The sequence below is a fragment of the Budorcas taxicolor genome, chromosome 5 (genome assembly GCF_023091745.1).
Source record: "Budorcas taxicolor isolate Tak-1 chromosome 5, Takin1.1, whole genome shotgun sequence".
NCBI lineage: Eukaryota > Metazoa > Chordata > Mammalia > Artiodactyla > Bovidae > Budorcas > Budorcas taxicolor.
Window position 1 is genome coordinate 97,013 of NC_068914.1, and position 13,547 is coordinate 110,559.

Consider the following 13,547-nt stretch of genomic DNA (forward strand, 5'->3'; position numbering starts at 1 on the left):
CCCCGCGCGAGGACGTGGAGCCACCCACAGCCCTCCCTCATCATCACCACCCATCTTCCTCCACCCCATCGTCTCCAATGCACTTGCTGCTTGCCCCACCCACCCCCTCTGGAGAAGAGGAAGGAGGAGACGGAGGAAAAGGAGAAGAGTGGCGACTGGAGCGGCGTGGCAGAGCGAGTGGGAAGGTGGCCTTACGCTGGGGCCAATCCGTGCCAAAGCGAGAAAGATACTGGCTGATCTCGCTTCTCTGTGCCAAGGGAAAGAGGCAAGGGGACAGCAAGGGTGTGAGCACTTGGACGATAAAGCACAAAGCGGTAGGGTCCTGGGATGGCATGGGGAAGCGGGACGTGGGAGGGGTGCAAGAGGCTAAGGAAGAAAGCGGGGTCAGGGCCGTTCTCTCCTAGCAAGGATCAACGGAATCAATGCTTCAGCTACGTATGTGAAACACGTGGACCGTGAAACCCCCATCGTCCTGGAAGGCAAGCATAATGTCCAGGACGGGAGAGCAAACAAACACACCTGTCCCACACCGAGAAGGAAAGCGACAGTCATCCTCCTCCAGGAGGGAAACCTTTTGTATACCTTGAGTTATAAGGCGTCTTGAGCCCTGGGATGGGAAAGACGACTGTATGAGTCCACTAGTGTATATAAAATAGAAAAAGAGAATAAAAGCAACAAAAAAATAACAAAATGAACACAAAATCAAAAAAATAAATAAATAAATAAATAAATGGAAAACCAAAAAAAAAAAAAACCCTCAAAAAACCCAAAACAAAAAAAGAGAGCAACAACAACAACAACAATCAGAACAAATGGAAGAAGGAAAAGGAAGGAAAATAGGCAACGGAGACACAAAAGGAGCTGAAGCAATGAATCCAGAGTTGCAGCAAGCCTATGCCTTTCGGAACGAGCTCGCTTTGGGGCTTGACCAACGGCCCTGAAGGGAGAGAAGCACATGTGTCCCTCTCCCGGCAGCTTTTGGTGCCAGGACCCTGAACGCTCGAAGAGTGTCCAGTGAGAAAGCCTAGAATTCGGAGTGGACCTCACTGGAGAGCAAAGTTGAGGCAAGGGTTTCTTGTTGTCTGGGGAGGGGTTGTGTCAGGCAGGGGTCTGGGGTGGGGAGACCCCTAAAGGGGAGAGGGTAGGTGGGCAGACATGTTTCCAGAAGTGTGTTAGGATGTGAATGGTGAGCCCACGGCATTCCTCTGCAGCCCGCATTTGTGTGCTGAACTTGGAAAGCCCGCAGTGAATCTCTAGCGGGCAAGGCTGGAAGGCCCAATGGCCCCGAATCATTTGCATCCGGAGCCCTTTGGTCCAGGGGGCCAGGTCGGAAGTGCGTGCGGGGCTTCCTCGAGGGGAATTCCCCGAGAAAAGTGGGAATTCAGTGGTTGGATGGCGGGAGTGGGAGTGGGCAGGCCCTCGGCCGCCTCAGCGAATGAGGAGATTGCACGTGCGGGGGTGGGGCTGTGGGGACGCCCCCAAAGGGCCGAGGGGGCGGGGCCCGGGCCCTTTTTGGAGACGACGGTCTGAGGGAAGGAGGCACCGGCGTGCAGCTGCAGCTGGAGATGGAAACCCTCGTGGGCCTTGTTTGCAGAGCCCCGGGGGCTGCTTCTGAGCACGGGGGAGGTGCGCGTCCGGCTCCCTTCAACGTCTTAGCCGGAGGGCAAGGTTGTCGGGCCAGCGCCGCTGGTGCGGATGCCCTTCGGGGACCCTCTGTCCCTGAGGGGCCGTCGCCGGCGGTCGGGCGCCCCCAGCGGGGTGACTTGGCTCCTGGGTCAGCGGGGCTGGCGCGTGGCCAGAAAGTCGCCCTGAGTTGGAGGGGGCCGTGGGGGGTGGGCGCTGGGCTTCAGAATCTGGGGAACACGTGCTACGTGAATGCGGCGCTGCAGTGTCTGAGCCACACGCCGCCCCTGGCCAGCTGGCTGGTGTCCCGGCAGCCCGCCACCCTCTGTCCGGCCGGCGGCTGCTGCACGCTCTGTGCCATGCGAGCTCACGTGACCCGAGCCCTCCTTCACGCGGGAGAGGTGATCCGGCGCCGCAAGGACCTGCTGGCGGGCTTCCACAGACACCAGCAGGAAGATGCCCACGAGTTTCTGATGTTCACTCTGCATGGCATGCAGCAAGGGTGCCTGAGTGCATCCCAGCCGTCGGGCCACGCCTCCGAGGACACCAGCGTCGTCCGTCAGATCTTCGGCGGGACGTGGAGGTCTCGGATCCAGTGTCTCCACTGCCTCGGTGTCTCGGACACGTTCGACCCTTATCTGGACATCAGCCTGGATATCACGGCGGCTCCGAGTGTGGAGCAAGCTCTGAGAGAGCTGGTCAAGCCCGAGAAGCTGGAGGCGGAAAATGCCTATGACTGTGGCGTTTGTCTCCGGAAGGTGCCTGCCACCAAGAGGTTGACTTTGCACAGCACGTCCCAGGTCCTGGTGCTGGTGCTGAAGCGGTTCACACAGCTGAGCGGGGCCAAAAGGGCTGAGGAGGCGCGCTATCCCCAGTGCCTGGACGTGCAGCCCTACACGTCTGAGCGGAAGGCAGGGCCCCTGGGCTACGTGCTCTATGCCGTGCTGGTGCACTCCGGGTGGAGCTGTGAGCGAGGACACTACTTTTGTTACGTCCGAGCGGGCAACGGCCAATGGTATGAGATGGACGATGCCAAGGTGACCGCCTGTGCCGAGACTGCTGCCCTGAGCCAGGGCGCCTACGTCCTGTTCTACGCCCGGGAGGGTGCGTGGGAAGGGGGCGCTGGGCGAGGGGCGGCGGCCCCCCTCGGGGCTGACCCCACAGACCCCGGGCAGCCTGCAGGAGACGCCAGCGGCAGAGCTCCTGGGTCGCAGGAGTCCCCGGGGGACACAGAGGCCGAAGGGATGAGCTTAGAGCAGTGGAGACGCCTGCAAGAACACGACCGACCGAAGCCGGCCTTGGAGCTCCGCGAGATCCAGGCTGCCCTGCCTGCCGGCGCAGTCGTGATTCACCGGTCCAGACACGGAGGAGGGAGAAACCGCCCGCCGCCTGCACAGGAGCACCACCGGCTCGACCGGCCCAGCACGGACACCCCGGCTCCGGGGCCGACGGACGTCGGCCAGGGCCCTTGTGCCAGCGGGAGGGCCAGAGCGACCAAGGGGAGGAACAAGAAGCCGCGGCCATCTCTGGGGCTGTGGCGGTAGGCCGGCTCCGATGCACATGCGTGCAGACGCCCAGGCACACTCTGTGTGCGGCACGCCCTGGGCGACGCAGCAAGAGTGCCGACGAGGAGCGAGTTCCTCTCTGGCGGTGAGGACGATGCGGCCTCCGGGGAAAAGGCGGGGCCTGGAGTGAGCCCGGGGTCTCGGCGTTCCCGGGGAACGGGTTCGTGCCCGAGCGGCTCAGCTCTCGAGGGCTGGCTCTGCTGGGAAGTCGCCGGAGCGAATGGGGTGCGTGAGCGGGTCTGAGCACGGTGCGAGGGCCTCCCACTTCTGCGAGCCTGGGAGAGTCCTCTCTGGATGGGACTTTGGGTGTGGCTTTGCCTTTCTTCCCCCGTCTCCAGTCCCTGGCCGCGCCGCTGGCCTCTGGTGAGTGACGCGGCCTGGAGACGCCTCACAGAACGCTCACAGCCAGCCGAGCAAGGAGACGATCTCCGGAGCCCTTCGGGGCTGGGGGGTGGGGTGGGGTGGGGGTAGGGGGGCGGGGGGGGAGGTGCAGGGAAGAGCGGATGCAGGTCCACGAACCGTGTCCTTCCGGCCGGCCAGGCTCTCGAAAATGCCCCAAACGTCGAGCAGCGTCTGCGGAGAAGATGGGCAGGCGGTCTTTATGGGTGGCTGCCCTCGGGAGGCCTCGTGCTCCTAGGCAGAGTGTCCGGCAGGAATGAGGCGGGGATCCGTGTGTCCCCGACAGGACGCTCGTCCGCAAAGTTCCCTGGGGCTCCATTTCCGGTGCAAGGAGTATGCTGGAGAAGCGCCGAGTGCCAAACAGGAGAAGCGATCCACGATGCCATGAGCACCACCGACGGCACCGCCAGCACCGACACGAAGGTCGAGGGGAGAAAGGCGAGCCAGCTAGTCCCAAAGAAACCTCTCCACCAGCATTGCACCGGGGCCTAGGTGGAGATCCGTCGCGCAGCGTTCATTTCTGAAAGCAAAGGTCCTCCCCGCACTGAGGAAAGACCCGAGCCTACCCTAGATTGGGATAGCAAGACAACTGGACTTCCGACTCTGCCCGTCCTGCCTGGCAGTCAGTTGTCTCTTCCAGCTGGGCCCCGGACAAACGCCGCTGGACGCGAGGAGATGCGGCCGGCCTCCAAAGTGCCCGGGGCGGTGGGGGAAACTCTCCTCCCCTAGCTGCTTTCTCGACTGCCTCATGATTCCCGTGACCCGGTGGAGGGGGGCCTGAGGACCTTTATCGATCACCTCTTGCGTTTTATTTCTGTTTCTTGGCTGACGGCTGCGAACCCCAAACCCTCCAGCAAAGGGCAGACCGGGAATGTGCGGTTTAACATCTCAGACCTCGAGGGACAACTCTGGCTGCTGACTGCGCGAGTCGGCGTGGCAAGGAACAGAGAACGTTCCGATGGCTCGTTTTCCCCGCATGGTTCCCTAGAGCGCGCCACGGCCTCCACACATGGAGAGGAAAGAGAATGATGAGCGGTATCTTCCCCCAAGAACACGAACAAGCGTGCCCCGCGCGAGGACGTGGAGCCACCCACAGCCCTCCCTCATCATCACCACCCATCTTCCTCCACCCCATCGTCTCCAATGCACTTGCTGCTTGCCCCACCCACCCCCTCTGGAGAAGAGGAAGGAGGAGACGGAGGAAAAGGAGAAGAGTGGTGACTGGAGCGGCGTGGCAGAGCGAGTGGGAAGGTGGCCTTACGCTGGGGCCAATCCGTGCCAAAGCGAGAAAGATACTGGCTGATCTCGCTTCTCTGTGCCAAGGGAAAGAGGCAAGGGGACAGCAAGGGTGTGAGCACTTGGACGATAAAGCACAAAGCGGTAGGGTCCTGGGATGGCATGGGGAAGCGGGACGTGGGAGGGGTGCAAGAGGCTAAGGAAGAAAGCGGGGTCAGGGCCGTTCTCTCCTAGCAAGGATCAACGGAATCAATGCTTCAGCTACGTATGTGAAACACGTGGACCGTGAAACCCCCATCGTCCTGGAAGGCAAGCATAATGTCCAGGACGGGAGAGCAAACAAACACACCTGTCCCACACCGAGAAGGAAAGCGACAGTCATCCTCCTCCAGGAGGGAAACCTTTTGTATACCTTGAGTTATAAGGCGTCTTGAGCCCTGGAATGGGAAAGACGACTGTATGAGTCCACTAGTGTATATAAAATAGAAAAAGAGAATAAAAGCAACAAAAAAATAACAAAATGAACACAAAATCAAAAAAATAAATAAATAAATAAATAAATGGAAAACCAAAAAAAAAAAAAAAAAACCCTCAAAAAACCCAAAACAAACAAAGAGAGCAACAACAACAACAACAATCAGAACAAATGGAAGAAGGAAAAGGAAGGAAAATAGGCAACGGAGACACAAAAGGAGCTGAAGCAATGAATCCAGAGTTGCAGCAAGCCTATGCCTTTCGGAACGAGCTCGCTTTGGGGCTTGACCAACGGCCCTGAAGGGAGAGAAGCACATGTGTCCCTCTCCCGGCAGCTTTTGGTGCCAGGACCCTGAACGCTCGAAGAGTGTCCAGTGAGAAAGCCTAGAATTCGGAGTGGACCTCACTGGAGAGCAAAGTTGAGGCAAGGGTTTCTTGTTGTCTGGGGAGGGGTTGTGTCAGGCAGGGGTCTGGGGTGGGGAGACCCCTAAAGGGGAGAGGGTAGGTGGGCAGACATGTTTCCAGAAGTGTGTTAGGATGTGAATGGTGAGCCCACGGCATTCCTCTGCAGCCCGCATTTGTGTGCTGAACTTGGAAAGCCCGCAGTGAATCTCTAGCGGGCAAGGCTGGAAGGCCCAATGGCCCCGAATCATTTGCATCCGGAGCCCTTTGGTCCAGGGGGCCAGGTCGGAAGTGCGTGCGGGGCTTCCTCGAGGGGAATTCCCCGAGAAAAGTGGGAATTCAGTGGTTGGATGGCGGGAGTGGGAGTGGGCAGGCCCTCGGCCGCCTCAGCGAATGAGGAGATTGCACGTGCGGGGGTGGGGCTGTGGGGACGCCCCCAAAGGGCCGAGGGGGCGGGGCCCGGGCCCTTTTTGGAGACGACGGTCTGAGGGAAGGAGGCACCGGCGTGCAGCTGCAGGTAGGAGATGGAAACCCTCGTGGGCCTTGTTTGCAGAGCCCCGGGGGCTGCTTCTGAGCACGGGGGAGGTGCGCGTCCGGCTCCCTTCAACGTCTTAGCCGGAGGGCAAGGTTGTCGGGCCAGCGCCGCTGGTGCGGATGCCCTTCGGGGACCCTCTGTCCCTGAGGGGCCGTCGCCGGCGGTCGGGCGCCCCCAGCGGGGTGACTTGGCTCCTGGGTCAGCGGGGCTGGCGCGTGGCCAGAAAGTCGCCCTGAGTTGGAGGGGGCCGTGGGGGGTGGGCGCTGGGCTTCAGAATCTGGGGAACACGTGCTACGTGAATGCGGCGCTGCAGTGTCTGAGCCACACGCCGCCCCTGGCCAGCTGGCTGGTGTCCCGGCAGCCCGCCACCCTCTGTCCGGCCGGCGGCTGCTGCACGCTCTGTGCCATGCGAGCTCACGTGACCCGAGCCCTCCTTCACGCGGGAGAGGTGATCCGGCCCCGCAAGGACCTGCTGGCGGGCTTCCACAGACACCAGCAGGAAGATGCCCACGAGTTTCTGACGTTCACTCTGCATGGCATGCAGCAAGGGTGCCTGAGTGCATCCCAGCCATCAGGCCACGCCTCCGAGGACACCAGCGTCGTCCGTCAGATCTTCGGCGGGACGTGGAGGTCTCGGATCCAGTGTCTCCACTGCCTCGGTGTCTCGGACACGTTCGACCCTTATCTGGACATCAGCCTGGATATCACGGCGGCTCCGAGTGTGGAGCAAGCTCTGAGAGAGCTGGTCAAGCCCGAGAAGCTGGAGGCGGAAAATGCCTATGACTGTGGCGTTTGTCTCCGGAAGGTGCCTGCCACCAAGAGGTTGACTTTGCACAGCACGTCCCAGGTCCTGGTGCTGGTGCTGAAGCGGTTCACACAGCTGAGCGGGGCCAAAAGGGCTGAGGAGGCGCGCTATCCCCAGTGCCTGGACGTGCAGCCCTACACGTCTGAGGGGACGGCAGGGCCACTGGGCTACGTGCTCTATGCCGTGCTGGTGCACTCCGGGTGGAGCTGTGAGCGAGGACACTACTTTTGTTACGTCCGAGCGGGCAACGGCCAATGGTATGAGATGGACGATGCCAAGGTGACCGCCTGTGCCGAGACTGCTGCCCTGAGCCAGGGCGCCTACGTCCTGTTCTACGCCCGGGAGGGTGCGTGGGAAGGGGGCGCTGGGCGAGGGGCGGCGGCCCCCCTCGGGGCTGACCCCACAGACCCCGGGCAGCCTGCAGGAGACGCCAGCGGCAGAGCTCCTGGGTCGCAGGAGTCCCCGGGGGACACAGAGGCCGAAGGGATGAGCTTAGAGCAGTGGAGACGCCTGCAAGAACACGACCGACCGAAGCCGGCCTTGGAGCTCCGCGAGATCCAGGCTGCCCTGCCTGCCGGCGCAGTCGTGATTCACCGGTCCAGACACGGAGGAGGGAGAAACCGCCCGCCGCCCGCACAGGAGCACCACCGGCTCGACCGGCCCAGCACGGACACCCCGGCTCCGGGGCCGACGGACGTCGGCCAGGGCCCTGGTGCCAGCGGGAGGGCCAGAGCGACCAAGGGGAGGAACAAGAAGCCGCGGCCATCTCTGGGGCTGTGGCGGTAGGCCGGCTCCGATGCACATGCGTGCAGACGCCCAGGCACACTCTGTGTGCGGCACGCCCTGGGCGACGCAGCAAGAGTGCCGACGAGGAGCGAGTTCCTCTCTGGCGGTGAGGACGATGCGGCCTCCGGGGAAAAGGCGGGGCCTGGAGTGAGCCCGGGGTCTCGGCGTTCCCGGGGAACGGGTTCGTGCCCGAGCGGCTCAGCTCTCTAGGGCTGGCTCTGCTGGGAAGTCGCCGGAGCGAATGGGGTGCGTGAGCGGGTCTGAGCACGGTGCGAGGGCCTCCCACTTCTGCGAGCCTGGGAGAGTCCTCTCTGGATGGGACTTTGGGTGTGGCTTTGCCTTTCTTCCCCCGTCTCCAGTCCCTGGCCGCGCCGCTGGCCTCTGGTGAGTGACGCGGCCTGGAGACGCCTCACAGAACGCTCACAGCCAGCCGAGCAAGGAGACGATCTCCGGAGCCCTTCGGGGCTGGGGGGGGGTGGGGTGAGGGGGGGGTGGGTGTGGGGGGGTGGGGGGGTGGGGGAGGTGCAGGGAAGAGCGGATGCAGGTCCACGAACCGTGTCCTTCCGGCCGGCCAGGCTCTCGAAAATGCCCCAAACGTCGAGCAGCGTCTGCGGAGAAGATGGGCAGGCGGTCTTTATGGGTGGCTGCCCTCGGGAGGCCTCGTGCTCCTAGGCAGAGTGTCCGGCAGGAATGAGGCGGGGATCCGTGTGTCCCCGACAGGACGCTCATCCGCAAAGTTCCCTGGGGCTCCATTTCCGGTGCAAGGAGTATGCTGGAGAAGCGCCGAGTGCCAAACAGGAGAAGCCATCCACGATGCCATGAGCACCACCGACGGCACCGCCAGCACCGACACGAAGGTCGAGGGGAGAAAGGCGAGCCAGCTAGTCCCAAAGAAACCTCTCCACCAGCATTGCACCGGGGCCTAGGTGGAGATCCGTCGCGCAGCGTTCATTTCTGAAAGCAAAGGTCCTCCCCGCACTGAGGAAAGACCCGAGCCTACCCTAGATTGGGATAGCAAGACAACTGGACTTCCGACTCTGCCCGTCCTGCCTGGCAGTCAGTTGTCTCTTCCAGCTGGGCCCCGGACAAACGCCGCTGGACGCGAGGAGATGCGGCCGGCCTCCAAAGTGCCCGGGGCGGTGGGGGAAACTCTCCTCCCCTAGCTGCTTTCTCGACTGCCTCATGATTCCCGTGACCCGGTGGAGGGGGGCCTGAGGACCTTTATCGATCACCTCTTGCGTTTTATTTCTGTTTCTTGGCTGACGGCTGCGAACCCCAAACCCTCCAGCAAAGGGCAGACCGGGAATGTGCGGTTTAACATCTCAGACCTCGAGGGACAACTCTGGCTGCTGACTGCGCGAGTCGGCGTGGCAAGGAACAGAGAACGTTCCGATGGCTCGTTTTCCCCGCATGGTTCCCTAGAGCGCGCCACGGCCTCCACACATGGAGAGGAAAGAGAATGATGAGCGGTATCTTCCCCCAAGAACACGAACAAGCGTGCCCCGCGCGAGGACGTGGAGCCACCCACAGCCCTCCCTCATCATCACCACCCATCTTCCTCCACCCCATCGTCTCCAATGCACTTGCTGCTTGCCCCACCCACCCCCTCTGGAGAAGAGGAAGGAGGAGACGGAGGAAAAGGAGAAGAGTGGCGACTGGAGCGGCGTGGCAGAGCGAGTGGGAAGGTGGCCTTACGCTGGGGCCAATCCGTGCCAAAGCGAGAAAGATACTGGCTGATCTCGCTTCTCTGTGCCAAGGGAAAGAGGCAAGGGGACAGCAAGGGTGTGAGCACTTGGACGATAAAGCACAAAGCGGTAGGGTCCTGGGATGGCATGGGGAAGCGGGACGTGGGAGGGGTGCAAGAGGCTAAGGAAGAAAGCGGGGTCAGGGCCGTTCTCTCCTAGCAAGGATCAACGGAATCAATGCTTCAGCTACGTATGTGAAACACGTGGACCGTGAAACCCCCATCGTCCTGGAAGGCAAGCATAATGTCCAGGACGGGAGAGCAAACAAACACACCTGTCCCACACCGAGAAGGAAAGCGACAGTCATCCTCCTCCAGGAGGGAAACCTTTTGTATACCTTGAGTTATAAGGCGTCTTGAGCCCTGGGATGGGAAAGACGACTGTATGAGTCCACTAGTGTATATAAAATAGAAAAAGAGAATAAAAGCAACAAAAAAATAACAAAATGAACACAAAATCAAAAAAATAAATAAATAAATAAATAAATGGAAAACCAAAAAAAAAAAAAAAACCCTCAAAAAACCCAAAACAAAAAAAGAGAGCAACAACAACAACAACAATCAGAACAAATGGAAGAAGGAAAAGGAAGGAAAATAGGCAACGGAGACACAAAAGGAGCTGAAGCAATGAATCCAGAGTTGCAGCAAGCCTATGCCTTTCGGAACGAGCTCGCTTTGGGGCTTGACCAACGGCCCTGAAGGGAGAGAAGCACATGTGTCCCTCTCCCGGCAGCTTTTGGTGCCAGGACCCTGAACGCTCGAAGAGTGTCCAGTGAGAAAGCCTAGAATTCGGAGTGGACCTCACTGGAGAGCAAAGTTGAGGCAAGGGTTTCTTGTTGTCTGGGGAGGGGTTGTGTCAGGCAGGGGTCTGGGGTGGGGAGACCCCTAAAGGGGAGAGGGTAGGTGGGCAGACATGTTTCCAGAAGTGTGTTAGGATGTGAATGGTGAGCCCACGGCATTCCTCTGCAGCCCGCATTTGTGTGCTGAACTTGGAAAGCCCGCAGTGAATCTCTAGCGGGCAAGGCTGGAAGGCCCAATGGCCCCGAATCATTTGCATCCGGAGCCCTTTGGTCCAGGGGGCCAGGTCGGAAGTGCGTGCGGGGCTTCCTCGAGGGGAATTCCCCGAGAAAAGTGGGAATTCAGTGGTTGGATGGCGGGAGTGGGAGTGGGCAGGCCCTCGGCCGCCTCAGCGAATGAGGAGATTGCACGTGCGGGGGTGGGGCTGTGGGGACGCCCCCAAAGGGCCGAGGGGGCGGGGCCCGGGCCCTTTTTGGAGACGACGGTCTGAGGGAAGGAGGCACCGGCGTGCAGCTGCAGCTGGAGATGGAAACCCTCGTGGGCCTTGTTTGCAGAGCCCCGGGGGCTGCTTCTGAGCACGGGGGAGGTGCGCGTCCGGCTCCCTTCAACGTCTTAGCCGGAGGGCAAGGTTGTCGGGCCAGCGCCGCTGGTGCGGATGCCCTTCGGGGACCCTCTGTCCCTGAGGGGCCGTCGCCGGCGGTCGGGCGCCCCCAGCGGGGTGACTTGGCTCCTGGGTCAGCGGGGCTGGCGCGTGGCCAGAAAGTCGCCCTGAGTTGGAGGGGGCCGTGGGGGGTGGGCGCTGGGCTTCAGAATCTGGGGAACACGTGCTACGTGAATGCGGCGCTGCAGTGTCTGAGCCACACGCCGCCCCTGGCCAGCTGGCTGGTGTCCCGGCAGCCCGCCACCCTCTGTCCGGCCGGCGGCTGCTGCACGCTCTGTGCCATGCGAGCTCACGTGACCCGAGCCCTCCTTCACGCGGGAGAGGTGATCCGGCCCCGCAAGGACCTGCTGGCGGGCTTCCACAGACACCAGCAGGAAGATGCCCACGAGTTTCTGATGTTCACTCTGCATGGCATGCAGCAAGGGTGCCTGAGTGCATCCCAGCCGTCGGGCCACGCCTCCGAGGACACCAGCGTCGTCCGTCAGATCTTCGGCGGGACGTGGAGGTCTCGGATCCAGTGTCTCCACTGCCTCGGTGTCTCGGACACGTTCGACCCTTATCTGGACATCAGCCTGGATATCACGGCGGCTCCGAGTGTGGAGCAAGCTCTGAGAGAGCTGGTCAAGCCCGAGAAGCTGGAGGCGGAAAATGCCTATGACTGTGGCGTTTGTCTCCGGAAGGTGCCTGCCACCAAGAGGTTGACTTTGCACAGCACGTCCCAGGTCCTGGTGCTGGTGCTGAAGCGGTTCACACAGCTGAGCGGGGCCAAAAGGGCTGAGGAGGCGCGCTATCCCCAGTGCCTGGACGTGCAGCCCTACACGTCTGAGCGGAAGGCAGGGCCCCTGGGCTACGTGCTCTATGCCGTGCTGGTGCACTCCGGGTGGAGCTGTGAGCGAGGACACTACTTTTGTTACGTCCGAGCGGGCAACGGCCAATGGTATGAGATGGACGATGCCAAGGTGACCGCCTGTGCCGAGACTGCTGCCCTGAGCCAGGGCGCCTACGTCCTGTTCTACGCCCGGGAGGGTGCGTGGGAAGGGGGCGCTGGGCGAGGGGCGGCGGCCCCCCTCGGGGCTGACCCCACAGACCCCGGGCAGCCTGCAGGAGACGCCAGCGGCAGAGCTCCTGGGTCGCAGGAGTCCCCGGGGGACACAGAGGCCGAAGGGATGAGCTTAGAGCAGTGGAGACGCCTGCAAGAACACGACCGACCGAAGCCGGCCTTGGAGCTCCGCGAGATCCAGGCTGCCCTGCCTGCCGGCGCAGTCGTGATTCACCGGTCCAGACACGGAGGAGGGAGAAACCGCCCGCCGCCCGCACAGGAGCACCACCGGCTCGACCGGCCCAGCACGGACACCCCGGCTCCGGGGCCGACGGACGTCGGCCAGGGCCCTTGTGCCAGCGGGAGGGCCAGAGCGACCAAGGGGAGGAACAAGAAGCCGCGGCCATCTCTGGGGCTGTGGCGGTAGGCCGGCTCCGATGCACATGCGTGCAGACGCCCAGGCACACTCTGTGTGCGGCACGCCCTGGGCGACGCAGCAAGAGTGCCGACGAGGAGCGAGTTCCTCTCTGGCGGTGAGGACGATGCGGCCTCCGGGGAAAAGGCGGGGCCTGGAGTGAGCCCGGGGTCTCGGCGTTCCCGGGGAACGGGTTCGTGCCCGAGCGGCTCAGCTCTCGAGGGCTGGCTCTGCTGGGAAGTCGCCGGAGCGAATGGGGTGCGTGAGCGGGTCTGAGCACGGTGCGAGGGCCTCCCACTTCTGCGAGCCTGGGAGAGTCCTCTCTGGATGGGACTTTGGGTGTGGCTTTGCCTTTCTTCCCCCGTCTCCAGTCCCTGGCCGCGCCGCTGGCCTCTGGTGAGTGACGCGGCCTGGAGACGCCTCACAGAACGCTCACAGCCAGCCGAGCAAGGAGACGATCTCCGGAGCCCTTCGGGGCTGGGGGGTGGGGTGGGGTGGGGGTAGGGGGGCGGGGGGGGAGGTGCAGGGAAGAGCGGATGCAGGTCCACGAACCGTGTCCTTCCGGCCGGCCAGGCTCTCGAAAATGCCCCAAACGTCGAGCAGCGTCTGCGGAGAAGATGGGCAGGCGGTCTTTATGGGTGGCTGCCCTCGGGAGGCCTCGTGCTCCTAGGCAGAGTGTCCGGCAGGAATGAGGCGGGGATCCGTGTGTCCCCGACAGGACGCTCATCCGCAAAGTTCCCTGGGGCTCCATTTCCGGTGCAAGGAGTATGCTGGAGAAGCGCCGAGTGCCAAACAGGAGAAGCGATCCACGATGCCATGAGCACCACCGACGGCACCGCCAGCACCGACACGAAGGTCGAGGGGAGAAAGGCGAGCCAGCTAGTCCCAAAGAAACCTCTCCACCAGCATTGCACCGGGGCCTAGGTGGAGATCCGTCGCGCAGCGTTCATTTCTGAAAGCAAAGGTCCTCCCCGCACTGAGGAAAGACCCGAGCCTACCCTAGATTGGGAGAGCAAGACAACTGGACTTCCGACTCTGCCCGTCCTGCCTGGCAGTCAGTTGTCT

At 62.1% G+C, this 13,547-nt stretch overlaps 3 protein-coding genes across 3 annotated transcripts; all 3 read left to right on the forward strand.

Moving 5' to 3' along the window:
* Positions 1-1,565: 1,565 nt before the first annotated feature.
* Positions 1,566-3,167, forward strand: LOC128048666 (ubiquitin carboxyl-terminal hydrolase 17-like protein 6). Its single transcript, XM_052641093.1, has one exon. The coding sequence runs from the start codon at positions 1,566-1,568 to the stop codon at positions 3,165-3,167; it is 1,602 nt and encodes a 533-aa protein (XP_052497053.1).
* A 3,056-nt stretch (positions 3,168-6,223) lies between these two features.
* On the forward strand, positions 6,224-7,825 carry LOC128048667 (ubiquitin carboxyl-terminal hydrolase 17-like protein 6). Its single transcript, XM_052641094.1, has one exon. The coding sequence runs from the start codon at positions 6,224-6,226 to the stop codon at positions 7,823-7,825; it is 1,602 nt and encodes a 533-aa protein (XP_052497054.1).
* A 3,067-nt stretch (positions 7,826-10,892) lies between these two features.
* LOC128048646 (ubiquitin carboxyl-terminal hydrolase 17-like protein 6) lies at positions 10,893-12,494 on the forward strand. Its single transcript, XM_052641071.1, has one exon. The coding sequence runs from the start codon at positions 10,893-10,895 to the stop codon at positions 12,492-12,494; it is 1,602 nt and encodes a 533-aa protein (XP_052497031.1).
* The last annotated feature ends 1,053 nt before the right edge of the window (positions 12,495-13,547 follow it).